The sequence below is a fragment of the Kogia breviceps genome, chromosome 17 (genome assembly GCF_026419965.1).
Source record: "Kogia breviceps isolate mKogBre1 chromosome 17, mKogBre1 haplotype 1, whole genome shotgun sequence".
In the NCBI taxonomy this organism is placed as follows: Eukaryota; Metazoa; Chordata; class Mammalia; order Artiodactyla; family Physeteridae; genus Kogia; species Kogia breviceps.
In genome coordinates, this window is record NC_081326.1 from 77,218,656 (window position 1) to 77,244,879 (window position 26,224).

Here is a 26,224-nt window from a genome sequence, read left to right on the forward strand (position 1 = left end):
ACGGCAGCCTCTGGCCAGACCGCGCACCCCTAGCCTGGCAACGAGCTTTCCCTTTGAGAGTGTAAATGTGGGAAGGACGACCAGATTCACTGAGGGACCCAGCGGCCCGGGCCTCCAGGATGCCAGGGAGGAATCCTGGGCCCCCGTCTCCTGCCCTCAGTGCCCAGCAGAGGAGCCCGCGGGGCCTGTCACTGCACCCTCACCCCCGGGGACCCGCCCAGGCCGACTGGTGTCGGGGAAGCCTCCCCGGGCCTGTCGGTGCCCGCCCAGAGCATAGGGGCCCCCGCCGCCCGCCAGCCCCGCCGCCCACCCCCCAGGGCCCAGCGGCGGCTGCGAGGTGCCCAGTGCCCTCCCCTCCCCATGATGACACACACTCATGCAGTCACGTGTCCCCGACCCTGAAATCGCTCTTCCAGACAGGGACTGGGGCCCCAGGCCAGGACGCCCACTCAGGCCTCGCTGTGGCCTGACCCACCTCTGCCCAGGCAGTGCAGCCCACGCTGCGAGCAAGGAGGCCGCAGCCCCAGCCCTACCTCCTCGTCAGAGCTGTCCTCCCCGTACTCGTCCTCGTCCTCGTCCCGCACGCTCGCCACCTCCGTCCTCGGGGAAGGGGTCCCGGCCTGGGAAGGGAAGGGGAGAGCAATTATGGCAGCACACTGATGCCCTGTGCCTGGGGCAGATCGCGGGTCCAGGACGCCCGCCCCCTCCTGCCAACGCTGAGGCCTCGGTTCCCACACCCCAGTCTCTAAGCGGCTCCAAGCTGGTCCCGGCGCCAGGACAAGACTGGGGACACTGCAGGCCTAAGTGGTCCTCTCGGGGGGGGGGGGTCCGGGGGTCCCACCTAGGGTCATCCTCTGTCAAGGGCTGGACCCATTACAACGCCCAAGCTCCGGGGGAGGACCCCAGGGAAGGGCTGACACCTGGAAAAGGAGCACTTAGCCACCCCCGCACTCCTTAATGAAAAAAACGGCTGCAGGGCTCCTGGCCCAAAGGCCCAGCCGAGCCCAGAGCCAGCCTGGGGTCAGGGGACAAGGCCTCTCAGCAGCCGCAGGTGACGCTGGTCCACTGAGGGGAAGGCCATGGTACTCGCTCTTGGCCACCAGCAGAGGGGCCACAGCCGACCCACTCCTAGGGCAAGACCCTTGCCCCGAGGAGGCCACATTCAGTGCAGCTGGCCAAGGGCCCAGAGAGGCACCCACACTCTCAGAATGCCGCGAGGACCCGGCCCCAGGCGGACCCCGCCCACCAGGCCAGTGAGTAGGTGCCTCTGCACATTCACACCCCAACCTGGAAAACAGATTCTCCCCTTGTGGGGCGGGGGGACCTGGTGGACCGGAACTGGGATTGATAGGGAGAACAGCCCATCTCTCCCCCCGACTCCAGGGGCAGTAAAGTGCAGCAGGGGCCCCCCACCCCTAGCACAGGCACCCTGCCCAGAGCCCCGCTCCCCGCTGCCCCGGCAAGAGCCAAAGGCCCGCAAGGCAGCTCTCCCTCCCGCCTGTTTTTCCCTCGGTGTAAGGAGGGTGGGAGAGTAACTTTTTTTCCAGGCCAGGAAAAGGCGAGATTCGGTTTCCACGTCTCTCCCACCCCTTGCTCCCCGAGCTGTGCGCTGCGGGAGCCCTGCCCGCTGAAAGTGGGTCAGCACTGCCTGGGGGCGGGGGCAAGCGGGGGGCGCAGAGGGCCAGCCTGGGGCCCAAAGCTATCCTGCCGTCCTCACCCATAGCAGCAACCAGCGGGGACACCTGCCCCAGGCCCTGGGCTGGCAGGACCCCAGGCTGGGCCACTTGCAAGTCTCTCAACAGCCCTCTGATGCCAGCCCGTGGCTGACGGGCCACTGGTCGCAGCAGGGCTGGCAGTGCAGGCCACGGTGCTCCAAGGCCGCCGACCGCCAGCCAGTCTGATGCCCCCCACCAGGCACCGGACCCCAGGAGCCCCGCACCACCTGCACGACAGGCCACCATCCCGGGGCCCTGGGCAGCCCCAGTGACGCCTGGGGAGCCAGACACAGGCGGGCCCTCAGCGAGGGGAGGGGGCACCCGGCAGCGGGGCTGTGAGTTCCTGGGCAAAAGAGCTGGATGCCGGGCAAGGAGGGCCCTCCCTCAGGGCACCGGGGCTCTGAAGCCACATCCTCCCTCCAGAGGTGACGCTGCAAGGCACACAGTGGCCACCAGGGGGCTGCCGTGATGCGGGGCGTGGCCCAGCTCCTGGGACCGGGAGGACCTAACAAACCCGGCCTCTTCAAAGTTTAGAGGCACTGTAGCTCGGCAGTGGCCACCGTTAAAAAAAAGGAGAGGACTCGCACAGCGCCGCCCGCTCTCTCCTCTTTCTCACGCGGCCCATCCCCGGCGCCCGACATCCTCAGGCACCGGCACCGGGTGGCGAGGGGCTGCCCAGAGCCACCAGCTCCCACCCCAAGACGGGCTCAACACCGCGTGCTGCAGGCTCCCAAACATGTCCGTGTGGATGGCTGGGGCCCGTCGGCAGGACCAGAGGGAAGTGGGGCTCTGTAGGCAAATGTCCCAGACCAGGGGACCAAGGGAGGCAGGACGGGCCTCTCCTGGGAGGGGCTGCAGCCTCGCATCATGACTGGCAGCCCCACAGCCAGTGTGCTGCTGCAGGGCTTGCTTGCTCTCGGAGCCCTGAGTCCCGAGAGAGGGGACACGTGGGCAGAGATGGGATGCCCAGGGAGAGCCAGCCACTCAGGTCACCCCACCCAGACGTGTGAGTGAAGCCCAGAACGCGGAATGTGATCTGAGTGACCGCCCTCCGAGGGCAGAACACACCAGAAGCCTGGGGAGGGTTCGGGAGAAGCTGATGTGCTTCACAGCTGAGGGGGCTGTGGGATCTCCCAAACCCACTGATCACGTCACCCCAGATGCGACACCACCCCTCCCGCCCTGAACTCCGATCCCCAGAAATAAGAGCGTCTGGCGCTGGGCCACGGCGGGGCTCTCTGGGACAGGCCCAGGAACGTCCTGCCTGAGGTGGCCTCCACTGACTGGGCCCGCTCCCTCCCCAGAAGCCAACGCCCAGACGCCGCTATGGTCTCCTGGCAGCCCTGCCCACCACTCCCCAGAGCTGAGCTGAGACCCAGATGGGCTCCTCCTGCCCAAGGGTCCACAGTAAGCTCCGTGCACAGACGGTACAGGGAGGACTCTTAAGTTATCTGGGAGATGCTAGCTGCACGTTAGACGTCGCTACTAGGTCTTCTGTTACATTCTTGAATGTGGCAAGCGGGTTGAACTAGTGAAGATGGGAACTTCTGTACAAAAGAATAAGAAAACAAAGTACGGGAAAACCCACCACACAAATGAGAAAGGACCACACCAAACAGGACAAGCAGAAAAAAAACGGATCTAAACAAGCACAAAAAGGAAGAAATGGCCGTCAGCACCTAAATCCACTCAAGGTGAGAAATCAAGAGGAGGCCCAGCAACGCAAGACCTATGGGACCGGAAAAGTCCGCCCAAAAGCACCACCAAGTGCTACTGGGGGGATACAGGGAAGCAGAGGCGCTGGGTGACTGGTGGCAGAAGCCACCACTGGAGGGTGGGAACAGGAGGGGTGTGGGCGGCCGGTGGGGGAGCGCGAGCAGGGCCCGGGGCTCCCATCCAGCTTGCTCGCAGGGCTTCCCGGTGTGACACGGGGCAAGCCACGGGCTGCGGCAGGTGAAGGTGGGCCGGCAGACCCTCGAGAGGGCCCTGAACCAGCGGAACCCCCGGCGCTGTAGGAAGGTTCTGCAGGTCAGCAGCCCTGCAGTAGCTGCACGATGAGAGGAACAGGCCGACTTGGGGGGCCCCGATGCAGAGCATGACAGGGCCGTGACAGGGGCCACTCCTGGGTGTCTCGGGCGGCCAGGCTCAGGGGGAGACAGGAGAACACGCAGGAAGCACTGACTGGCCTGTTCGTGAACAGGAGGCGTGGAGAATCGCCAGCTCCACCAGGTGCAGCGGTGGATGGCTTCTGAGGAACGGGTGGAAGAAAAGGGGAGATGGGGGGATTCCCACCAGGAGTCAAGAGCACACCCACCTCTTCAAGTCCCTCTCTTGGCCTGGACGAATTCCAACCCAGTACTGAGGTCCCCGCTTTAGAAGAAAATACTCCAACACCCCTCAGCTAAAGCACGAAGAAGACAGAGACGTGAGTGCCCAGGCCAAGCAGGTTCCGGGGAAGCGGGCAGGGCTCCAGGACGACCCACAGGAGATGCGGATGGGCCCTAAGAGCCTGCGCATGAGTGGGGAGGGGAGCACGGCACCGGCGGGAGCCAAGGCGGGGTGAGGACGCACCGCCGGCCCAGCGGAGCATGGAAGGGAGGGCCCCAGGGCCTGGCTGCCAGTGGGGGACACCCGGGGAGGGCACAGAGCCACAGGCAGCCTCACCCCCTCCGAGGACGTCCCCACCCAGGTGGCCTGGGCCGACTTCCTCAGACAGAGGGCTCAGAGGGCAGCCCAGAGGGCCGAGGGCCAGGGGCGAGGACGGCTCCCCGCCCTCTGGAGAGGGTGGGCACGGAGTCTCTCCTGAGCTGCAGCTCGGCACCCACTGAGCCGGCCGCCAGCGGACCCAGGGCGGTGGCCCAGGTACCTCTGCATTGCAGCACGAGCCCAGTGGCTCGCGGGGCACAGGTGGTTGGCCTTGAGGTGCCTGTACACAGTACCTCACCTAGACAATTTCAACTAAAAATTCTTTTTTTTTTTTTTTTAAATTCTTTTTATTAAAAAAAAGTTATTTAACTTTTAAAAATCTTCCCTAAAATTTTGTTCATAAAAGAACGTAAGGGCTTCCCTGGTGGCGCAGTGATTGGGAGTCCGCCTGCCGATGCAGGGGACGCAGGTTCGTGCCCGGGTCCGGGAGGATCCCACGTGCCGCGGAGCGGCTGGGCCCTTGGGCCGTGACCACTGGGCCTGCGCGTCCAGAGCCTGTGCTTCACAATGGGAGAGGCCGCGGCGGTGAGAGGCCCGCGTACAGCAAAATAAATAAATAAATAAATAAATAAATAAAAATTTTTTTTAAAAAAAAGAACGTAAGAATTCTATTTTAAAGGATAAAACTTAAGCATGTGGATCCTTAATTTTAAAAGAGGAGGGAAAGATCCAGGAAGATAATTTAACCATGAACTGTGCTCACCAAGGAGAGTGAAGGCCGCGAATGGAAACGTCCTTTACTGAACAGTGTTGATCTGAAATTTAACTTTTTGTCAAGGAGCGAATATTTTGTAAATTTTAAAAGTTAAGGGACTTCTCTGGTGGTCCAGGGGTAAAGAATCCGCCTTCCAATGCAGGGGACGCGGGTTCGATCCCCGGTCAGGGAACCAAGATCCCACGTGCCGCGGGGCAACTAAGCCCACTTGCTGCAAACTACAGAGCCCAGCACTGTGCAGCCCACGCGCCACAACGAGGGAGAGAAAACCTGCACGGCACAACTAGAGCAGCCCGTGCGCTGCAACTAAGACCCGACACAGCCAGAAATAAAATAAATAAATAAATAAATAATGAATCTTAAAAAGAAAAAGTTAAAAAGGAGAAAAATATCTGCCCATAAGCCCACAAACCACGGGCAAGGCAGTCTGTGGACCATCTTCTCTTTGTGCACCAGCGCTACAATTAGAGCTTGAATGGGTGGAGGATTTAAATCTGATTTAAAATCTTTTTTTCCTAGGAAACAGATCAAATAAGTGCGGCTTTTGGTTTCCATCACGGTCCTAACCTCCAGAACAGCACAGCCAGTGAAAGTATCAATAGTTACAAGATCGTTTCTAGGACGGTCTGAAAAACCAGTGTTGTGTTTTACTTAAATAAACCTTTTCTGTCATTTTCCTCACTTAGGACAAGAGCAGGGTCTGCCTTTCCCCATCGTCACAGCAACAGGCAGGATGGCAAAGCTTCACGCAGCACTGCGCCCCCGAGACCAGGACAGGTGGATGGAGCTCCACGCGCTCCCACAAGTGAGGGGCCACCAGCTCCCCCCAGGCAGGCGCCTGCAAACAAATCCCACCTTGGGCTTTGCCCCTAGGAAACCCAGCCTACAGCTGAGTCTAGCAAAGTGGCCTGAGCCTCAGGAGAAGCGACATCAGAATCACTGGGGTGGGGGGCCCAGGCAGGTAGATTTTTGGGGTTCCTATGAACAGGGCACATGACTATGCTTGAAAACTGGCGCCCTAGAGCTCAGAGCACCTCAGCTCCAAGTAAGTGTCCTACCCAGCCCCCATCAGCAACACCCACCCCCTCCCCGGTCCCGCTGCACCGGAGGAGGGATGAGGGCCTTGGGGTTCCCAAGGAACGGGAGAAAGCACTGCCGGGAGCCCCCAGAGAGCCCGATACCTGGCAGGCACTTTCCTGGCCGTGGTCATCCAGGGGGAGAGCCCACCAGGAGGCTCCTTGTTTACCCACCTGCTGCCCGGGGGTCTTCTCCGTCCTGCTGTGCTGCTCATCGTTGCTGGCCCCATCCTCCTCCTCAGCCGCAGTGTCAGCCTCACTACTGTCACTGCCGGAATCTTCCAGGCCTGAGAACACACTTTCCTCGCTGTCGGAGAGGCCAGGATGGCTGCCAGGCCCAGGAGCGCCAAGGAGGGAAGGCTACAGGAAGTACGACGTCAGCGGGCCCACAGCCCTCACACCAGGCACCTGCGCTGACCCACAGCTCTGTGTGGCCAGCCTCCAAGGCCACAGCCCTCAGGCCATAAGCCTCCACCCCCACCAAAACCACCCCCCCAACCCAGGCCTCCCTCACCACCCACCTCCACCGACAGCAGGCCGCGTGCCCTCGGAAGAGACGTTCAACTCCTAGCATCTCACAAGGGAGCTCAGTTCCCATCACATCACCCATACCGGCCCCCTATCCTCCACACCCCACCCTGGCACTCACAGCCCGAGCTATGAGGGCACTAGGGCGGCGTCTGGGGCAGGCAGAGGGCCACAACCTGAGGGGCTTTTCCCACCTGAAGCAGAAGACTCTGTATCCAACCAGATTGGGACCGCCAGTGGATCAGCAAATTGTAAAGGTTGGTTGAAAAGACAAAAAAACTACACAAGCTTTACTTAAAGGCAAGTGTTTCCATTCACCCCCTCAAGGGGTAGGAGCAGAGCTTGCCCCAGCAGAGCTCTGCTGACCAGACACTACGCCATCCCTAAGTCTACAGGTCGCAGTGCACAGTGTGTGGACCTTTTCGAAGTGGAACAAGAACTTGCAGACTTTTAGCAAGCATTTATGTGAATGGAGAATTCGCTGCTTTTCCATTGTTAACAAGCCTCTCGCCTAATTGGACAGCCTGCACTCACCAATTACTTGGCAGCACTCAACTCAGCTTCCACAGAAATGACCCTGACACACACTAACTACTCCAACACTTAGTAAGCCACACAATTACAACAGCAAGTGAAAATGGCATAAATGATTTGGGCACAAGTACAAATGGCTGCTGATGGGTACAGAGCCAAGAGGACTTGTCGCAAAGTGAGCGGGCGCCTGACAACCCAGCAAAGTGGAGTCCCGGCTCAGAGAGGCTCGACTGTACACGCCTTCGGCGGCTTTCTACCACCGAGATTTGATGACAGCCCAGCTGGGGTCCAGCTGGAAATCAGGAGTGGCCATGAGTCCAGTTGAAACGATGCGTCCAGTGCAGCAGGCACTGCCTTACTATTCTCGTACCCTCTCTTACAACGTATGCGACGTCTTAGTAACGTATCAACAGACAAGTAGTTACTGCAGGCTCAAATCCCTTTAACGCAGGAAGCACAATTCAAAGGGCTAGGGAGGCTGCCGCACAGGATGCCAGCCCTCCTTCCTAGCTCTCTCCGGCCCAGACGTTCTTCCAACCGCAGAACAGCCCAGCCCCACACCGGCTACCCCTCGCGCAGGGGGTGCTCCCTGCCCAGGACGCCCCCACAAGGCCACCGCTAGCAGAGGACAGGCGACCCTCCTTCCCCGCTTTCCCCGGCCTCCCTCACCGGGGCCGGCGGCCGAGGAGCCGCCACGTGCGGCCCAGATGCACCTCCCCGTCCCGCTCCCGCAGCCCGCGGTCACCTCCTCCGGCTCCGGCTCCGGCTCCGGCGGCCGCTTCCCCGGCAGCGCCCCAGACGCCGCCGCCTCGCGCCCCACGCCCCGCGTGCCCTCCATGCTCCAAGCCAGCCCTGACCAGCGCCGCCACTTCCGGCAGCGACACAACCGCGTGGGCCTGGGGGCGGGAGCCCGCAGGGTCAGAGGGCGCGGGGCGGGCCCTGGGTGGGGGCGGGGCCGGCGTGCGCGCGCCGTGGGGACGCGGGCGGGCGGCGCCGGCGGGAGCGCGCCCGTCGCAAGATGGCGGCGGCCATGCTAGGACTCGGGGCCGTGTGTGCGCAGCGAGCGGCGGCGGCGCGGCCCGCGCGGGAGGCGCGGCGGCGGCACTAACCCGGCCCTCAGCCCCTCCTCGCGATCGCTACCTCCGTTTCTCCCGCCTCGCCCGCTATGGATCTGCCCGTTGGCCCGGGCGCGGCGGGGCCCAGCAACGTCCCGGCCTTCCTGACCAAGCTGTGGACCCTCGTGAGCGACCCGGACACGGACGCGCTTATCTGCTGGAGCCCGGTGAGGGGCTGGGCGCGCCGGCCCGGGGCTTTTGGGGGCGGGCAGCAGGGCGTCGGGAAAGAGCGTCCGAGGCCGCCCCTCGTTGCTCCTGCCGTGCGCTCCTCTGGGGCTGGGCAGGAAGGGCCTCTCCTCCTCGGTCTCGCGCCGACTATGTGCGGGGCAACTGCGGAAGCGTGTCTGGCCTTAGGGCAGCGCCCAGTTTCGCTGGCGAGCGTTGTGCCCAGGTGGCCGCCGTAGCTTCTCAGATGGGTTACCAGGGTGGTGGGGTCGGCAGCCTTTGGGAAGAAATCAGGACTTGGCGCAGGACTTGGAGGGCGTTGCTCTAGTGGAAAAGGAAAAGGAGCGAAAACAGAAAGCAAAACGTCATAAAGTTCCGGTGGGTCTCGAGCCCGTGTCCGGAGACCAGAGCCGGGTTTCCCAAGAGCGACTTTGTTTTTCGTTTCTCTCGGGACGTCTTCATTCGCGTCCCTGCCTCCAGTTGCCTGGCAGCAGGCTCGTTTCCGTGGTCTGACTCTGCAGACCGGACAATTCAGGCTTGCAGAGGTACAGCAGAGACTGTCTGGAGTTGCGGCTGAGCATCTGCCGTTCACGTCCGGGCTGTGACGTCGTGTCCGGGGAAGGCCGGAGCCAGAGCTCAGGGCCGGCAGATGGGTGGCCTAAGCCGCCCTGGGCTGCGGAGCCCCTGGGCGCCTCCAGACATGCTTGCTCTCCTGAGGGCCCAGACGCTGGCTTTCTCAGACTCTCCTGAGTACTTCTCTTTCACAGTCTGAAGCCCTTAGGAACGAAGAACAGTCAGGGCTGAAGCGAGCCCAGAACTGGAGGCTGGGTTCTCTCGTTCCTGGGTTGTCTGTTTGCTGAAGCTCTGCCTCAAGATGGGGAGAGGGCGTAAAAAGACTAGAAATCCTGCAGCGTCCTTGTGGGGGACACTTTGTGTTGGTCCAAGTAACACATCCCCGTGGCACTCTCCATTCCCACGGCTTGTTTCTGTAATGGTGGGCGGCATTCCCAAAGAGGGGGCCGTGCTCTCTTGCAGCCTGTCCTGTTTCCACCATCCCTTCGTTGCAGGCCTTGAACTTTGCAGACCCAAGGAAATGACCCCATGTTTCTGTCATTATCCTTCCTTCTTCCTCTTTCCCCTTTCCCTTAACTCCCAGGCAGCACTCTTACCTGGTTTGGGGAGGGGCATCAGAGATCTTTTGGGCTGTTCCGAGCTTAGTCCTACTGGGGTGATCGCCCCACCTTTTGACCTGCTCACCACTTCTGCTTAAAGATCGTGAGGCGGCGGGCGAAGCCCCGCCAGTGAGTTCTCCAGGCCCCGCTGCCTGTGCTCTGGGCAAGGCCTTGGAGCAGGAAAGTGGGAACCATCAAGCCTGAGACAGCCTCGCTCACAGTGGCTGCACCACCCGCCGGCCCTGCTGGCACTTTCTCCCCGGGGGTGGAGGTGCTGGCTGGAGCCTGCGCATTTGAGTCCCCCTGGTCTGTCCACAGGCCGAGCAGGGTGTGCCTGGTGCGGTGCAGGAGGCAGCAGGTGGGCTGGCACTGCCAGGCAGGACAGAAATGGAGCACTTTTCTGGGTTGGGCAGGGGCTGCAGAGCTTCCCAGCCCCAAGAAAGGAGACAGCCCCCTGCCTGAGGCCTCAGTGATGCCCACACAAGCCCCGGGCCTCTGTCAAAAAGTCCTCATGGAGACTTCTGCAGACTTGCAGCCCGAAGTCCAGCTTCCAGAGACCTTGGAAGGTTCTGGCGTCTGTGCTCACGGTGCCTTCCGCCTTGTGCTGGAAGTTTTCTCCCCATTCTGCCAAGAGGACCCTCCCTGCGTTTGACCCGGGGGACCAGGGAAAGGCGGTGGTGGGCTGGCTGATCCTCAAGGCTGAGTAATGGGGGGCGTGGCGGTGGCTTCCGGCCCCAGAAACTTTGGCGGGGGGGGGGGGGGGGGCAGTCCAGCAGTGCTGTGCATCCTTTGCACAGCCCAGGGGACAGCCAGCAGGTCGCTGCCCAGAGAGTCGTGTTGGCTCCCCGCCTTCCAGACCCTCTGCCAGTTACCGATGCGCCTGGTGTGGAGCCACTGCTGAATAGGCCGGGGCTGCCCTGCAGGACCCGAGGCCCCGCTGCCCTCGGGAGGGAAGCTGGCGAACGCAGCGGCTCTCCTGACCCCACTCCCACGGGACAGGGAGGGGGGAGGGAGTGCGTAGGTGAAGGAGGCGCTTCTTTTTAGGCTGCAGGCACTTCGAGGCCCTAAGAGCAAGGGCCTCTTTCGCCTAGGGTGGCCCATGTGAGCACCGGCAGTCAGAGGGTCAGAGGTCACACTGGAGGGGCTGGCTGGAGAGCAGTCCCTGCAGTCAGGTCACCAGCTCCCTGTGAGACCCTTCGTGGAGGCTTCTGGTCGCACCTGGCCACTCCAAGCTGGCCAAGGACCGTTTTCGGGGCTCCCACGACAGGCAGGGCTGCCCCTCCCCCCAGCCCGGGAGCCAGGTGGGCCCCCGAAAGGCCGGAGGCGCACCCGGTGCCCCTGCACCTGCCAAACGGGACACGGCCATCCCTGTCCAGCCCCTCTGCGCAGCGGGAGGCCCAGCCCCTCGGGTATTGGTTCCCCTCCTTCCACAGCCCCACGTGGAGGTGACAGCTGGCCTTTTAGAGACACAGGAACTGAGTCCCAGAGACATCAGGAAACAGACGAAGAGCTGGGGGACAGCTGAGCAGGACCCGACGTCCACGGTCTCTCGCTCAGCTCTGGAGCCAGAGGCGGCCAGCTCTGGCTTATGCCTGCGCTCGCCACGCTCCGCGTCTCCTGGGTAGAGGGCAGCGCGAGGCCTCCACCTGTGGGGTCCGGTGTCCGGGCTCCGGCTCCACCCGACCTGCTTGCTTGCTTTCTTTTTTTTTAATAAATAAATAAATTTATTTATTTATTTATTTATTTTTGGCTGCCTTGGGTCTTCGTTTCTGCGCGCGGGCTTTCTCTAGTTGTGGCGAGCCGGGGCTACTCTGTTGCGGTGCACGGGCTTCCCGTTGTCGTGGCTTCTCTTGTTAGGGAGCATAGGCTCTAGGTACACGGGCTCAGTAGTTGTGGCTCGCGGGCTCTAGAGCGCAGGCTCAGTAGTTGTGGCGCACGGGCTTAGTTGCTCCGCGGCATGTGGGATCTTCCCGGACCAGGGCTCAAACCCATGTCCCCTGCATTGGCAGGCGGATTCTTAACCATTGCGCCACCAGGGAAGCCCTATCTGCTTTCTTAGCTTGACCCCAGCCACACTCGGACTGACCAGTACCCGGTGCTCATAGAATTGTCGTTTGTATTTTTACACTAGAGTCCCCCCTTTTCTTCCTTAGAGATATATAGGCATATGTATAGATGGATGGATGAGACAGGCAGAGATGTATAAACAGCGGGTTATGTGTGTAGCCTCCTGTCTATTTCCTCCCTCCGCCATCCTGGGGTGGGCGGGGGGTGCTGAGGAGGGGCACAGGGTCTCGGAAGGGACTGGAGGGAGGTTAGATGGGCACAGCACACCTGAGCCTGAGCCTGCCTGGGTCCACTGGGCTATGTGTACTCAGAATTCTTTATTAAAGGACCAGGTAGGGGTCAGCAGGGTCCATAGGACCCACCCTGGAATGAGCAGTCAGCTCCCATCAGATATCACAGGCGTTGGGCTAAAGACCCCAGAGCCTGCACCTTTGGCTGCAGGGTTTCCTTGAGATCTGCAGGGCTAGCAGAGGCTGGTTTTGCAGGCTGTGGAAGGAGGGAGGCCGGCTCCGTGAATATTTCCCGATCCTGGAGGTGCTGGCAGCTGCCCCACAGCCTCCTCCCACTGGGAGGGCCCCGGCAGGTACTGAGTCAGCAGTCACGCGTGTGCAGATGTTCAGCTGGGCCTGGAGACCTGAGCATGGGGCCAGCGGCCGGACATGAGCAGGATGCTTTGGTCACAGGGCCTGTGCTGCGACCCTGCGCAGAAATAAGAATATGACTTGAGGACAGCGCAGGTGGTCCTCTTCTCGGTTGAGGACAAGACGAAGGCCGGGGAGGGGACCAAAAGCGAGCTCCCCTCTGCACCCTGCCTTGTGCCTCCCGTGTCCTCCCGCCAGGCTGCATTTCTCTGCTGCCGTGTCCACGCGGCTCTAGCGCTCACACTGCACGTGGGCGCCAGCCGCACGCCCACTGCTCCCGGAGCGCATCACACACACCAGTCTCTTTGGCTGGGGGACTAAAACGGGCCTTTTCTTCTGGGAATATACTTGAAAAGTACAGGTAGGCCTCTAATGGAATCACCATGGATGTTAATCCTGTTGAGTGTGGGCGCTGTGAGAAAATATTCGAAGAGAGAGATCCTCCCTCTGTAAAAACGTACTTACGCGCAAAACTTTGTATACGTTTCAGGTTGTTCACAGTCGTGTAGGAAATAGGGCCACAGACTCTGAATTTACAGTAAGACTTGATATTTACTAAGAAGTGCATCTCAGGGGCAAGGGCATGGCTCGCCAGCCAGCCGCTGGGCAACAGCTTCTCCCTGGTCCTGCCGTATTTCCCATCACTGGTTTCCGTTATATCCAAGGGTAAGCCAAGACTTCCTGCAAGAATTACACATGGTCAGCAGAGGAGGAGGAGACACCGTGTTCTGCGATGGACTCACCAGAAGGCCCTCTCAGACTTCTAACAGACCTTAAGGTCAGGCTGGCTGGACACATTCAACATGGACTCAACCCACCAACAGCGTTCAGGATTGTTAAACGGGAAGGACAGGTGAGCCCTCCAGGTGCCTAGGCTTTCTATCTGGAGGCAGTGTTCAGACTCTGAGAGCCTGGCCTTTGGAGAAGCTGAGACAGCCAGAATTTGCAAGGCCTGGTACCAGAGAGGAGGAGCTGCACGTGAGCCCCTGCGGATCTTGGTCGAGCGCTGCTTCACCCATCCATGTGGGGAGCCTGGGAAGCCGCCCGAGGACTCAGGGAAAGAATAGCCACTGAGGAGCCATGCGGTGAGTGACCACCGGGCTCACCTCGAGTTGGCCGAGTCATCCGGCCCCTCACAGCCAGAGCGGAGAGGCCACTCTAACATACAGAGCCTCTCACGGACCTCCGAGCGGCCACAGCTTGAAAGCGGGGCTGGATTAGCCCCAGAGAAAAGGCTACCCAAGTGCAGTGTAAACGAGCTTAAGAACAAGCCTTAAAAGGATCAGGCTGATCCTTTCCTGCAGAACTGAGGGTGCAGTACTCTTGAAAGGAAGACAGCTAAACTCAGACACAATGTAGTAAAATTTCTCGTGTCCAGGATCTAGTCAAAACTAATAGATGATCCACTTGGCATGAGAATGTGACCTGTAACAAAGAAGGGAAGAGTCATAGTAACAGATCCAGGTGTGATGGCGGTGGCGAGCAAGGACATTAAAAGAGTTACTAAGGTGCTCTGTGTGCTCAAAGAAGTAGAGAGAAAACATTAAGACAGAGAAATGGAAGATATAAAGAGGAAGGAAATTGAACAGAATATCTCTGGAACAAGTGTCCCATGCAGAAGAATTCCAAATTATTTCTGTTGACTCCCTTCAAAGAGGTGACACACAATTCCCACCCTTCAATGTTGGCTGCACACAGACTTCCTTCTGAGGAGTACAGGAGGGGGTGGGGGGAGAGACTGTACAGTGGAGATGCCTGACAGACAGGCCTCCGCCAGCAGCGATGCGTCACGTTGACAGGCATGCCCTGACGCGCCGTGATGGGCAGTGCCAGCCGCCTCTGTGGTCTCCCTCCCCAAAGCCTTACGTAACCCTAGCTCATCGTGAGGGAAAAACGTCAGACGAATCCAAGCTGAGCAACGTTCTACACAATACCAGCCTAGTCCTCCTCAAAACTGTCAAGGGCATCAGAAACCAGGAAAGTCTGAGACTGTCAAGAATGACGTAAGAAGACGTGAATGTAATGTAATGTCTCGGGTGAAGTCCTGGAATAGAAAGACCTATTAGGTAAAAACTAAGGAAATCTGAACAAAATTGGGACTTTGGTTAAAAATAAACTATCAATATATTGATTCGTTACTTGTGGCATATGCACTAATGCAGGGTGTTAATAATAGGGAAACTGGGCGTGGGATATATGGGAACGCTGTACTGTCTAGCTTTTCTGTAAATCTAACTTTCTAAAATGTAAAGCTTGTTTTTATAAGTCACTGGAGGGGATTAAACAGCAGATGAGAAACTGCAGAAGAAAAGATCAGTGTACACTAGACTAGCATAAGAAACTATGCAAAGTGATCCCAGAGAGGAAAAAAAGGACTGAAAAAAGGGAGCAGAGCTTTACGGGGATAGTGTCACGTGGTCTGACACACAATTTAAGAGTAAAGGAGGGAAGAGAATTTTAGAAATGCTGGTTGAAATTTTCGCCAGTTTTTTTTTCTTTGAAAGCTGTAAACCCACAGATCCAAGAATTTCAATGATTCCCAAGGAAGATAAAGCACAAAAAAAAGATAACCAACGCACATCACAATCAAATTGCTGAAAACGAGTGGTGAAGAGAAAATCTTAAAAGCAGCCAGAAAAAGAAAGGAAATTGCACACGGAAGAATAGGATAAGAATGAGACTGACTTCCGATCAGAGACAGCATGAGGCCTGGGACTGGAAGGGGCCCGGTAGGTGGAAGCCTGGTCAACACTCAAGACCTAGTGTAACACCACATCAACAGAACGGGGAACAAAAGCCACACGATCTTCTCAACAGAGGCAGAGGAAGCATTTGACAAAATTCAATATCCATTTCATGATAAAAACTCAGCAAGGGGGCTTCCCTGGTGGCGCAGTGGTTGAGAGTCCGCCCGCCGATGCAGGGAACACACGGGTTCGTGCCCCGGTCCCGGAAGATCCCACATGCCATGGAGCGGCTGGGCCCGTGAGCCATGGCCGCTGAGCCTGCGCGTCTGGAGCCTGTGCTGCGCAACGGGAGAGGCCACGGCGGTGAGAGGCCCACGTACCGGAAAAAAAAAAAAAAAAAAAAAAAAACCAGCAAGGGACTTCCCTGAGTGGCGCAGTGGTTAAGAATCCACCTGCCAGTGCAGGGGACATGGGTTCGGTCCCTGGTCTGGGAAGCGTAGGGGTGATCTGGGGGGTAGATGGAAGTGTTCTCCATTCCTCGCTTGTGCGAGTAAACAGCTGTGTGTCAGAAGTGGAGAGCTGTTCGTTTAAAATGGTAAACTGTATATAGATTATAGCTTCCTTTTCAGAGATACGGAGGTACGTCCCAGACGGCCAGCTGTGTGGAGACACCCAATCAGTCAGCAAGGGTAGAGCTCAGCAAGCAGTCTGGCCTGGGGTGAGACAGGATGCGCTTGAGGTCGTGTGGGTGAATGGTAGATGCCACGTGGGGACACTGAGGCACAGTGGCAGCCTGCAGATGCCACCACCAAGACTCGCAAGAGTGCAGCCTCCAGAGGAGCGCTGTTTCCTTCCCTCATTTTCCATCTGACAGGACATCCACCTCCTGTGCCACAGACATTCCCCAGCAGTCCACCAAACTCCTCCTGTCTGAAAATGTGTGAGATCCACATAAAGCAGTGCTAAAAGGGAAATAAGAATGGCTTCTGAGCGTCCACATGAAAGTAAAAAAGAGCAAAGTAGGCCCAAAGCAAGCAGAAGGAAGAAAATAATAAAGACAACAAAAATCAATGAAATTGAAAACAGTAAAACATGATAAATGAATTCAAAAGCTGAATCTTTCAAAAGATTGAGATCGGTAACTTGTGGAATGACTGACAGAAGAAAAAAGGTAAATTACTAATATCAGGAATCACAGAGGATATAGCACTACAGATGCCACAGGTGGTAAGAGGATAATCAGAAAGTACTACAAACAATTCTATGCATGTCAAGTTGATAAAATGGACCAATTCCTTGAAAAGCACAAACGGCCAAAACCCACCCAAGATGAAACATAACTATTAGTGGTCCTGAGTGTATTAAAGAAATATAATTCCTAGTCATAAACCTTCCTAAAAAGAAGTTTTCAGGCCCAAATGATTAGACAAAAACAGTCCAAGAAAAATACAGACCAATATCCTTCATAATGTCTTCTATAAAATTTTAGCAAATCAAATTTGGCAGTACATTAAAAGAATAATATCACAACAAATGGGATTTATCCCAGGAAAGCAAGGATGGTTCAAGATTTTTAAATCAATATAATCCACCATGTTAACAATCTAAAGTAAAAACCACATGATCATATTATTTGATTCTGAAAAAGCATTTGACAAAATTTGACATTCATGATATTAAAAAAAAATCCCTCAGGAAACTAGGAAAACAAGGGCTAGCAGGGACCTTCCTCAGCTTGATACAAAAGGATCTTTAAAAAAAAAAAAACAGGGCTTCCCTGGTGGCGCAGTGGTTGGGAGTCCGCCTGCCGATGCAGGGGTCACGGGTTCGTGCCCTGGTCCGGGAGGATCCCACATGCCGCGGAGCGACTGAGCCCGTGGGCCATGGCCGCTGGGCCTGCGCGTCCGGAGCCTGTGCTCCGCAGCGGGAGAGGCCACAGCAGTGAGAGGCCCGCATACAGAAAAAAAAAAAAAAAAAAAAAAAAAAACAGAACACACACACACACAAATCCTACACCTAAATCATACATAATGGTAAGACACTGAATGCTTTGCTCATAAGATCAGAACAAAGCACAAAGTCTGTTTTCACCAGTGCTAACTAATAGAGTACTGGAAGTCCTACCCAGTACATTAAGACAAGAAAAAGAAATTAAAGGCTAACTGGGGTGAGGGTAATTGAAGCCCCAGTATTCTCAGCCTGCCATGCCTGGGGTAGAGCCTCCATTCTATAGGCGGGGGCAAAATGGGGAGGAGGACCCTCAAACCTCTTGGCTGCAATCACCAGGAATTTAGCCTCTTCACCTTCAAGTTGGACAAGATGAGAAATGCTGGTGGCCTGCCCCTCAGTAAGATACAGAAAACCTTGGTTGTAAACTGAGGGGAGACGAATCCCCACCTCTAGGCCGTAGCCTCCCAGAGTGTCGTATCAATCCAGGTGACCTGGTGTGAGGAGGAGGGAGTAAGTTATGGCTAAAATGCTACAGACTCACTGTTCCTACCGAGTTTTAGGTTTTCTTGAGTAAATGTTTCTTCATTTGTTATATGCCTTTAGGACAACTTCCAGAGACTTTAGATGACTTAAATAAGCTTCATTTTTGTCTCCTTGGAGTGGTTCACTGGATCTCCTTAGCTGCCTTCGCAGACAGAGAAACCTTGCCTTTATCTTCAAGGTATAATTTTGCTGGATATAGAATTCTTGGCTGACAGGTTTTTTTCTTTCAGCACTTTGGATATGTCATCCCACTGGCTTCTGGCCTGCATGGTTTCTGATGACAAATTAGCTGTTATTAGGGATTCCTTGTACATGATGGGTCTATTCTCTCTTACTCCTTTCAATATTCTTCCTTGGTCTTTTGCTTTCTTCAGTTTGATTATGGATATCTAGATGTGAATCTCTTTGAGTTTATCCTTGGAATTTGTTTAGCTTCTTGGATATTTTTCATCAAATTTGGGAAGTTTTCTGCCATTATTTCTTCAGATATTCTTTCTGACCCTTTCTCTCCTCTCCTTTATGCATATGTTGGTCTTTGTTGGCATACCACATTGTCTCTGAGGCCTGTTCACTTTCTTCATTCTTTTCTCTTTCTGTCTCTCAGCCTAGGTAATCTCAGTTGAATATCTTCCTTCATGTTTGCTGATTCTTTCTTATTCCTGCTTGGATCTGCTCTTGAGCCCTCTAGTGAATTTTAAATCTGAGTTGTTACACTTTTCAGCTCCAGGATTTTTTTTTGTTCATATTTATAACCTCTATCTTTATTGTTATTCTTTGTTCTAAGAGATATCATTCTTATGCTTTCCTTTATTTTTTTAGATGCCATTTTGTTTTGTTCTTCGAACATATTTCAAATACCTGATTTTAAAGTCTTTGTCTAGTAAGGCCAACATCTGAGCTTCCTTAGGGACAGTTTCTTTTTTTTTTTTTTTTTTTTTTTTTTTTTGCGGTATGCGGGCCTCTCACTGTTGTGGCCTCTCCCGTTGCGGAGCACAGGCTCCGGACGCACAGGCCCAGCAGCCATGGCTCACGGGCTTAGTTGCTCCGCGGCATGTGGGATCTTCCCGGACCAGGGCACGAACCCGTGTCTCCTGCATCGGCAGGCGGATTCTCAACCACTGCGCCACCAGGGAAGCCCGGGACAGTTTCTTTTGGTTGCTTTTTTCCCATGTATGGGTCATACCTTGTTTCTTTGCATGTTTCGTAATTTTTTGTTGAATGTTGGACTTTCCATTAATATAACGTGGCATCTGTTAAACTCACTATCAGATTTTCTACGCTCGCCAGGATTTGTCGCTGTTTCTTGTCGTTGCTGTTTGTTTGTTTAGTGACTTTCTGAACTAATTCTGGGCAGTTTGTTCTTTGTTGTGTGTGGTCACTGAGTTCTCTGCCCAGTTAGCTCATTGGTCAGGGGGTAAAGGGAGCAGGAATGTCCTTCAATGCCTGGAGACAATAACCCTCCCAGCCTCTGCAGGGGACTCTGTATGTGCTTCACCTCCCAGCCAGGTAGTTGACACCTTGACTTTCTCCTCCACTTCCTGCTTCTGCAGAGCCTCCCTCAGTCAGCCAGAGGTGAGAGGGCCTTCTCAGTTCTCTCTCAGGCGTGCACACAGCTCTACATGTGCATGTGACTTCTAGATCCCCTGGAATATTTTGGAGCTTTTCAAAGCTCCTCTTGATATCTCATTCCCCAGCGCTTCCTTTTAAGTTTTCTGGTTAGCTTGTTTTTCCCCATCTGCTGTCCACTGTCTCAGGCAGCCACAAGTTTTAAAATTGCTTCTAGATGTTTTCAACAAACATCCCTAGGGAAAGGCTTTTTATACTAAGCTTCCAGTCAAATCAAACAAAAACAGCCTTGCAAGTGGACCCTTCCAGGGAGTTGCCATACAGGCCTTGAAGGAGCCCCAGCCCCATTCTCACCCTGTGGCTGCCAGAATGCTGCTTCCCCCGCAATTTCAGCTGTTGGTTTTCACAGCTACGGGAAAGGAGGTGGGGACAGGGTGAGTTGGAATGCCACAGCTCACTGATCTTACTGAGATTCAACCATTTCTTGAATAAATTCTCCCCATGGTGCTGCCGTGCTTTGGGTGAGTTTCACGGTTCTGAGGAAGTTGACTAAACATTTTTTGCTAGTTTTCTTATGGCTTCTTTGGAGGAAGAAAGCTTTAGAGGTCTCTCTCCCACCATTTCTCCCCACCTCACACTTACATCTGTTCATTGTCACGTCTTTGTCCGTGTTGAGAAGCGTTCTTCCCTGTCCCTCATCCCAGGGGAGGACTGCGCCCGCCCCTGGGTCCTCCCAGCACAGAGGGCTGCCTCGTCGCCCTCCCAGTAGCTTTTGGACTGAGGTCAGGAAAGGAATGGAAGAGCAGCGTAGCAGTTCTCTTCACCTGTTTCCGTCTCTGTTGCCAAAAGAAAGACAAAGCCGCGCTTCTGAACATGGCAGGGTGGTTTCCCCGAGAGTAACCGAAATCAGGCTCCCGTTTTCTTGGCCGCCTCCGCTTGGGGTCTTGGCTGCTCTTAGGGGAAATTTGCCTATTAAAGCTAGCACGAGGCCCCCCGAGGGAGGGGCCCGCGGTGCTCTGAGGTGCTTCCTGAACGGCCCTCTGCAGCCTGGGTGAGTGGGCCTCGGCAAGGGTGCTGGGTCCCAGGGCGATCTCCACGCTGGGTGGGGGCACAGCCCCTGCACGGAGGCAGCTGCGTGACCCCCGCGTCTCCTGGCAGAGTGGGAACAGCTTCCACGTGCTGGACCAGGGCCAGTTCGCCAAGGAGGTGCTGCCCAAGTACTTCAAGCACAGCAACATGGCCAGCTTTGTGAGGCAGCTCAACATGTGTGAGTGCGGGGCCCTCGCTGGCCTGCTGCTGCCCCCAGGCTCCGACCCCTGGGTAGTCCAGGGGCATGGCCTGGAGCCCGCGCACCTGCGGGGGGAGGGGGTGTCGTGGGGGGTATGGAGTCTCCCCGAGACCGAGACCACCCAGCCACCTCAGGCAGGGCTCCCAAGAGGGCGGTGCTGGGCGTTCCCCCACTACCCCAGCCTCCCTCATCCTCCAGCGGGGCGGTGGCTGTGCTGCGGTGAGGGGCTCGGTCCCCAGCCCTGAGGCAGCACTGCCCCACCCCGTCGCGTGCAGATGGATTCCGGAAGGTGGTCCACATTGAGCAGGGCGGCCTGGTCAAGCCAGAGAGGGACGACACAGAGTTCCAGCACCCGTGCTTCCTGCGCGGCCAGGAGCAGCTCCTTGAGAACATCAAGAGGAAAGTGACCAGCGTGAGTAGCCATCCTCCCTCCCCCACGTCCTTGGACCTCCCTCCAGGCCGTCAGCAGGAGCAGCGTCCACTCCCCGTCCTGCTGGCCTGGGCTGGCTGCACCGAGCCCTCTTCCTGCCGGCAGCCCCTCCTCCATCAGCCACCACAGCGAAGGCCCCTCCAGACCGGCAGCCCCTTGGCCCTTTCTGCTGTATCCCGCCCCCCCCACCCCCCAGGCCGTCTCAGTGACTGCTCCCCTGGGGACCCAGGTGTCCGCCCTGAGGAGTGAGGACATGAAGATTCACCAGGACAGTGTCACCAAGCTGCTGACCGACGTGCAGCTGATGAAGGGGAAGCAGGAGAGCATGGACTCCAAGCTGCTGGCCATGAAGCAGTAGGTGCTGGGGCGGCAGGCAGGGGAGGTGCTGGGACCCGGAGGCCTCCTGGGGAGCGAGCAGAGGGCGGGGCGGGGGCGCCAGCAGAGGGCCGCCCCCCCGAGTCCTGCCCCGCAGGCTCCGAGACGCGCACTTCGGGCCTTCCGCTCTCCAGACAGAACTAGGCTCAGGCTTGCACAGCCTCCCACCCTGCCAGGTTGAACTCGCTTCCAGAAGGTGGGGTAGGACCCGGTTCCCATGGCAGCAAGCAGAGCTGGGCCTGGGGCAGCGGCCACGCCCTCAGGCTCCTCACCTACTCACCTAACCACTGAGCAGGAGCCTGGCATCTCTCAGGCCTGGGAAGCAGGAAGCACTTTGGGTTCTTTCTTGAACCCCTGCCCCTGGGGCATGTGTGGCCACCACAGAACCAGCTCTAGGCTCCCCGCAGCCAGGACCGCTATGGAGGCTCGCGCAGGTCTCCTCCCGTGCACTTGGGGCCCCGGGGACCTCAGGAACCCCAGCCCGGGGTGGCTGTCCACGTCTCCGTGTGGCCTCAAAGCCGCTCGGAGGGCCGGCCATCATGCCCCCCCAGACCACGGAGGATGCTCCTGGGCCCCGCCTGCTCACATCAGGGTTCAGCAGAAGCCCCTGGCTGGGTGACACCTGGATATGGGACCAGGTGAACTTGGCCTCCGGGACATGGACACCTCTCAGGGTGAAGCCAGGAGGGTCTCTTGCATGTCAACAAGACACGCTGGGGGCTGAGCAGGGCTGGCCCCCCGGAGCGGCAGACCGTGGGCTGCTCAGGTGGCGCTCTCTGCCCCTCGAGGCCACCTCTGATCCTCTAAAGACACGGGACACCCCCCCACATGCCGCCCTGTGGCCTGAAAGCTGTACCGCCCCCTTCCCCTGGACTCCCCTCCCATTCTCAGCCTCGGTCTAGGGAGAGACGGCCAAGGGTGGGGGCTGCCCTCAAGGCTCTGACACCTTGACTGTGACCGAGAAGGCCCCGGGGGTCTCGGCCCCCAGATCCTGGGGCGCACTAGCTGGCCCTGCCCTGGTCTCCACCGCAGCCCTGCTGCCCCCACACCTGGCACCGCCGCGCATCCTCCCCTCGCAGCGCAACAGCGTGAGGAGGGGCGGGGGCCCTGGACTGGCCCCCACACCGTGCCACAGCCTGTGCTCGGGTGGGGTGGGGATGGGCCGGCAGCTGGGCTTGTGGCGAGACACAGTCCCCCACGGCCCTGCTCCTGCCCGGGTGGGGTGGAGTGTCCGTGGGGCTCCCCGCGGCCCCCCGACGGCGCCTGGTCTGTTGCAGTGAGAACGAGGCCCTGTGGCGGGAGGTGGCCAGCCTGCGGCAGAAGCACGCCCAACAGCAGAAAGTCGTCAACAAGGTGCGACGCCGGCCGGCGGGGCGCGGGGTCCCCGTCGGCAGCCAGGCTGACCACCTCTTCCCCTGCAGCTCATCCAGTTCCTCATCTCGCTGGTGCAGTCGAACCGGATCCTGGGGGTGAAGAGAAAGATGTGAGGCGCTAGGCATGCCCACCTCCTGTTGGCTGCATCCTGGGGCCGCTGAGGCCGGGGGCGTAGCTAACCTGCCCGTCCCCACAGCCCGCTGATGCTGAACGACGGCAGCTCCGCGCATTCCATGCCCAAGTACGGCCGGCAGTACTCCCTGGAGCACATCCACGGCTCGGGCCCCTACTCGGTGAGCAGCCAGCGCCACGCGGGGCGGGGACTTGACGCGGCGGCAGGCGCTGCATGTGGTCACCTCCCTCTGGTGGCAGGCTCCGTCCCCGGCCTATAGCGGCTCCAGCCTCTACCCCTCAGACGCTGTTGCCAGCTCCGGACCCATCATCTCCGACATCACCGAGCTGGCCCCCGGCAGCCCCTTGGCCTCTGCGGGCGGGAGCGTAGCCGAGAGGTGGGCTGGCGCCTTCCCAGCAGGCGGGAGCGGGGGGGGGGGCGCTGGTGGAGGCGCCTGCTGACACGCGCGCCCCCCGTGCAGCAGCCCCCTGGTTCGAGTCAAGGAGGAGCCGCCCAGCCCACCGCGGAGCCCGCAGGCAGAGGATGCCAGCCCCAGCCAGCCGTCCTCCGTGGTGGAGACGCCCCTGTCCCCGACCGCCCTCATTGATTCCATTCTGCGGGAGAGCGAGCCTGCGCCGGCCGCCTCGGCCCCGGCCCTCGCCGATGCCGGGGGCCGCCCCCCCTCGCCCCGGCCTGCCTCGGCCCCCGAGAAGTGCCTCAGCGTAGCCTGCCTGGACAAGTGAGTGCCGTCCGCTGCCCCACTGGCCTCTGGCCGCGCGGCCGGGCCTCTGACGAGGACTGTCTGCAGGGCTGGACGCGGGCGGCGCTCGGGCCTGCGGCTTAGGGCTTGCCGGGGATGAGCTCGCGGACCTGGCCCTGAGCGCAAGGCTAAGGGCCGGGGAGGGAGACAGATGCCAACCAGGTGATCGCACGGCCCCTCCACGGCAGGAGCCCAGGCGTGTGGCCAGGCCGCCCTCTCCTGCAGCAGGCTGCTGGGTCCCTGTGTCTGTCCTGCTGCCCCAGAGGTGGGCAGGCGGGGGTGGGGGCTGGGAGTCTGCCCGGCCCCCACCTGCAATCGGGGGCTCTTGTCTTTCTATCTTGCAGTTTGGCTCGCGCTCCACAGATGTCTGGGGTCGCCCGCCTCTTCCCCTGCCCCTCCTCCTCTCTACATGGCCGAGTCCAGCCAGGGTTAGCGCTGTCCCACTGGGGAGGGAGGAGGGCTCTGCCAGAGCTCGGGCCCCTCCCCCGCCGCGGACCAGACCCCAGCCCCGCTGGGAGCACTCAGCCCTGCCTGCTGAACGTGCACCCTGGGCCCTCTGCGGCAGGGACTGGCTCCCCGGGCTCTGGGGCCCAAGCCAGCACCCCGAGTTGCTGACTGACAGAGGATGGCCCAGGTGTTGTGCTGACTGGCCTCCTCTACGGAGAGGGCAGGGCCGTTTTGTTCACAGCCGCCGGGCCCGGCCTCCTTCCTGGCAGGCCCTGGGGGAGAGGCTGGCCCGCCCAGCGCTGAGCACGGCTCCTGCTGTCTCCCCGTGCAAGGCCCAACCTTATCGAGCCTGCAAATCTGGGCGCCCATCCCCTTCTGAGCACTGAACTCCTCCTCGGCCCTCCTGCCATCTTGGCCCAGCCTAAAATGCTGCCAGAGGCCTTACGGGGCCTCGCGGTGGCCCGGTGACGGCGGGGCCTGAGCCACTCCTCCCAGTGGCCAAGGATCTCGGCCGCGCGCGCACTGCCCCACCGGGCCCAGGCTGGCAGCGCAGAGGGGCCCGACCTTGGAGGGCCTCCTGTGAGCCCGAGCAGGGTGGGTGGTGGCCGAGGGGCGCCTTTCTCTGGCAGGTGGGTGTGAGCGCCGGCAGGAGGGCGCCTGCATGGGGATGCCCAGGGTGCCGCTTCACCCGATTCCCTCCCTCTGGCCAGGACCGAGCTCAGCGACCACCTGGATGCCATGGACTCCAACCTGGACAACCTGCAGACCATGCTGACGAGCCATGGCTTCAGCGTGGACACCAGCACCCTGCTGGACGTGAGTCCCGGCCCCGCCCCGCGCCGGCCCCGCCCCGCGCACAGGCACAGCCTGACTGCCCCCCCTCCCCTGCAGTTGTTCAGCCCTTCGGTGACGGTGCCTGACATGAGCCTGCCCGACCTTGACAGCAGCCTGGCCAGCGTGCGTAGGGCGTGGGGGTGGCGGGGTGGTGGGGGAGAGGATCCGGGAACCCTCACCACGCTCCCTCCGCCCCAGCAGATCCAGGAGCTCCTCTCTCCCCAGGAGCCCCCCAGGCCTCTTGAAGCAGAGAGCAGCAGCCCCGACTCAGGTGAGCTGAACCTGCCCGCCCCCGCCCCGTGCCCTCGCGCCAGCACCCTGACCCGCTCGGTCCCCCCAACCCAGGGAAGCAGCTGGTGCACTACACGGCCCAGCCCCTGCTCCTGCTGGACCCGGGCTCCGTGGACGTGGGGGGCAGCGACCTGCCGGTGCTCTTCGAGCTGGGAGAGGGCTCCTACTTCTCCGAGGGCGATGACTACGCAGACGACCCCACCATCTCCCTGCTGACGGGCTCTGAGCCCCCCAAAGCCAAGGACCCCACTGTCTCCTAGAGGCCCAGGAGGGCGGCCAGCCTGCACCCCACACCCCCACCCCCCACAACCCCCCCAGTGCAGGGCTGGTCTCAGTCGTACCGGGCCGGCTGGGCGGGCATGGCCCCCAGTCAGCACCGAGGGCCCAGCCCCGTGAGCAGTGGCCTGCTGGGGCCTTCACGGCCACACTTGAACTGACCGGTACGTGGGTGCTCATAGAATTGTATTTTGGATTTTTACACGAGAGTCCCCCCTTTTCCCCTCTGTAGAGATAATACAGGCATATACATGGACGATGGACAGACGAGACAGAGATCTATAAACGACGGGCTGTGTGTGGCCTCCCTGTCTTGTTTCCTCCCGCAGGGGTCCTGGGGTGGGCAGGGGGTGCTGAGGAGGGGCACAGGAGTCTCAGAAGGGGCTGGGGGGGGGTAGATGGGCACAGCACACCTGAGCCTGAGCCTGCCTGGCTCCACTGGGTCGTGTACACGCAGAAGTCTTTATTAAAGGACCGGGGAGGGGCCGTAGGGCCCCTGGGAACTCCACTGCCAGGTCTGCAGCAGGTGGGACACAGGTGGGTGTGCCGTTGTGTATCTGCCCAACAGAGCCACCTCTGCTCTGTGCTCGTGTCCCGAGGTGGGGGGGCCGGGCTGGCTTTGGCAAGAGGGAGGCGCGGGGCCTGGCAGCAGAGGAGGTGGAGAGCGGGAGCACGACTGCCAGGCAGCCCCTGGGGAGCCTGTGCCTGTGGCGCCGGCAGTGGGGGGGTCCAGAGCAGCCCGCCCGGTGTCCTGCCCCCCCCTCCCCAGGCTCAACGCGCTGCTCGCCATCCCCCCGCAGCCGCCCAGGAGGCAGGGGTCGGGGAGACGGGGCCTGTAACCCCTTGGGCTCAAAGGG

At 59.1% G+C, this 26,224-nt stretch overlaps 2 protein-coding genes across 8 annotated transcripts in view; one reads left to right on the forward strand and one right to left on the reverse strand.

Annotated features, from left to right (window-relative positions):
• Window positions 1-8,306, reverse strand: part of BOP1 (BOP1 ribosomal biogenesis factor) — a 20,843-nt gene extending 12,537 nt beyond the window's left edge. The window contains 5 exon segments of the mRNA XM_059043248.2: window positions 534-620; window positions 6,387-6,572; window positions 8,020-8,181; window positions 8,183-8,221; window positions 8,223-8,306. Of these exon segments, the coding sequence (XP_058899231.1) occupies window positions 534-620; window positions 6,387-6,572; window positions 8,020-8,181; window positions 8,183-8,221; window positions 8,223-8,306 (558 nt within the window).
• On the forward strand, window positions 8,260-25,671 carry HSF1 (heat shock transcription factor 1). Of its 7 annotated transcripts, none has more exons than XM_067017790.1 (14): window positions 8,260-8,556; window positions 20,339-20,447; window positions 20,744-20,880; window positions 21,128-21,252; window positions 22,551-22,626; window positions 22,695-22,756; window positions 22,844-22,940; window positions 23,020-23,156; window positions 23,241-23,498; window positions 23,864-23,947; window positions 24,677-24,782; window positions 24,858-24,923; window positions 25,002-25,071; window positions 25,146-25,671. In XM_067017790.1, the coding sequence occupies exons 1-14, from the start codon at window positions 8,440-8,442 to the stop codon at window positions 25,349-25,351; spliced, it is 1,650 nt and encodes a 549-aa protein (XP_066873891.1). In that variant the 5' UTR covers window positions 8,260-8,439; the 3' UTR covers window positions 25,352-25,671. The 7 variants fall into 7 exon arrangements, with proteins under 7 accessions (XP_066873891.1, XP_066873894.1, XP_066873896.1 ...); XM_067017792.1 differs by having other exon boundaries at window positions 8,268-8,556; window positions 25,026-25,071; XM_067017791.1 differs by having other exon boundaries at window positions 8,268-8,556; window positions 23,244-23,498.
• The last annotated feature ends 553 nt before the right edge of the window (window positions 25,672-26,224 follow it).

What these genes read in the sequence shown, in the direction of transcription:
- HSF1 (XM_067017790.1), top strand. Translation starts at nt 8,440, where the DNA reads ATGGATCTGCCCGTTGGCCCGGGCGCGGCGGGGCCCAGCAACGTCCCG. An exon ending in CGCTTATCTGCTGGAGCCCG is followed by an intron (nt 8,557 to 20,338) that starts GTGAGGGGCTGG and finishes GTCTCCTGGCAG; the next exon opens with AGTGGGAACAGCTTCCACGT. An exon ending in AGCGTAGCCTGCCTGGACAA is followed by an intron (nt 23,499 to 23,863) that starts GTGAGTGCCGTC and finishes TCTATCTTGCAG; the next exon opens with TTTGGCTCGCGCTCCACAGA.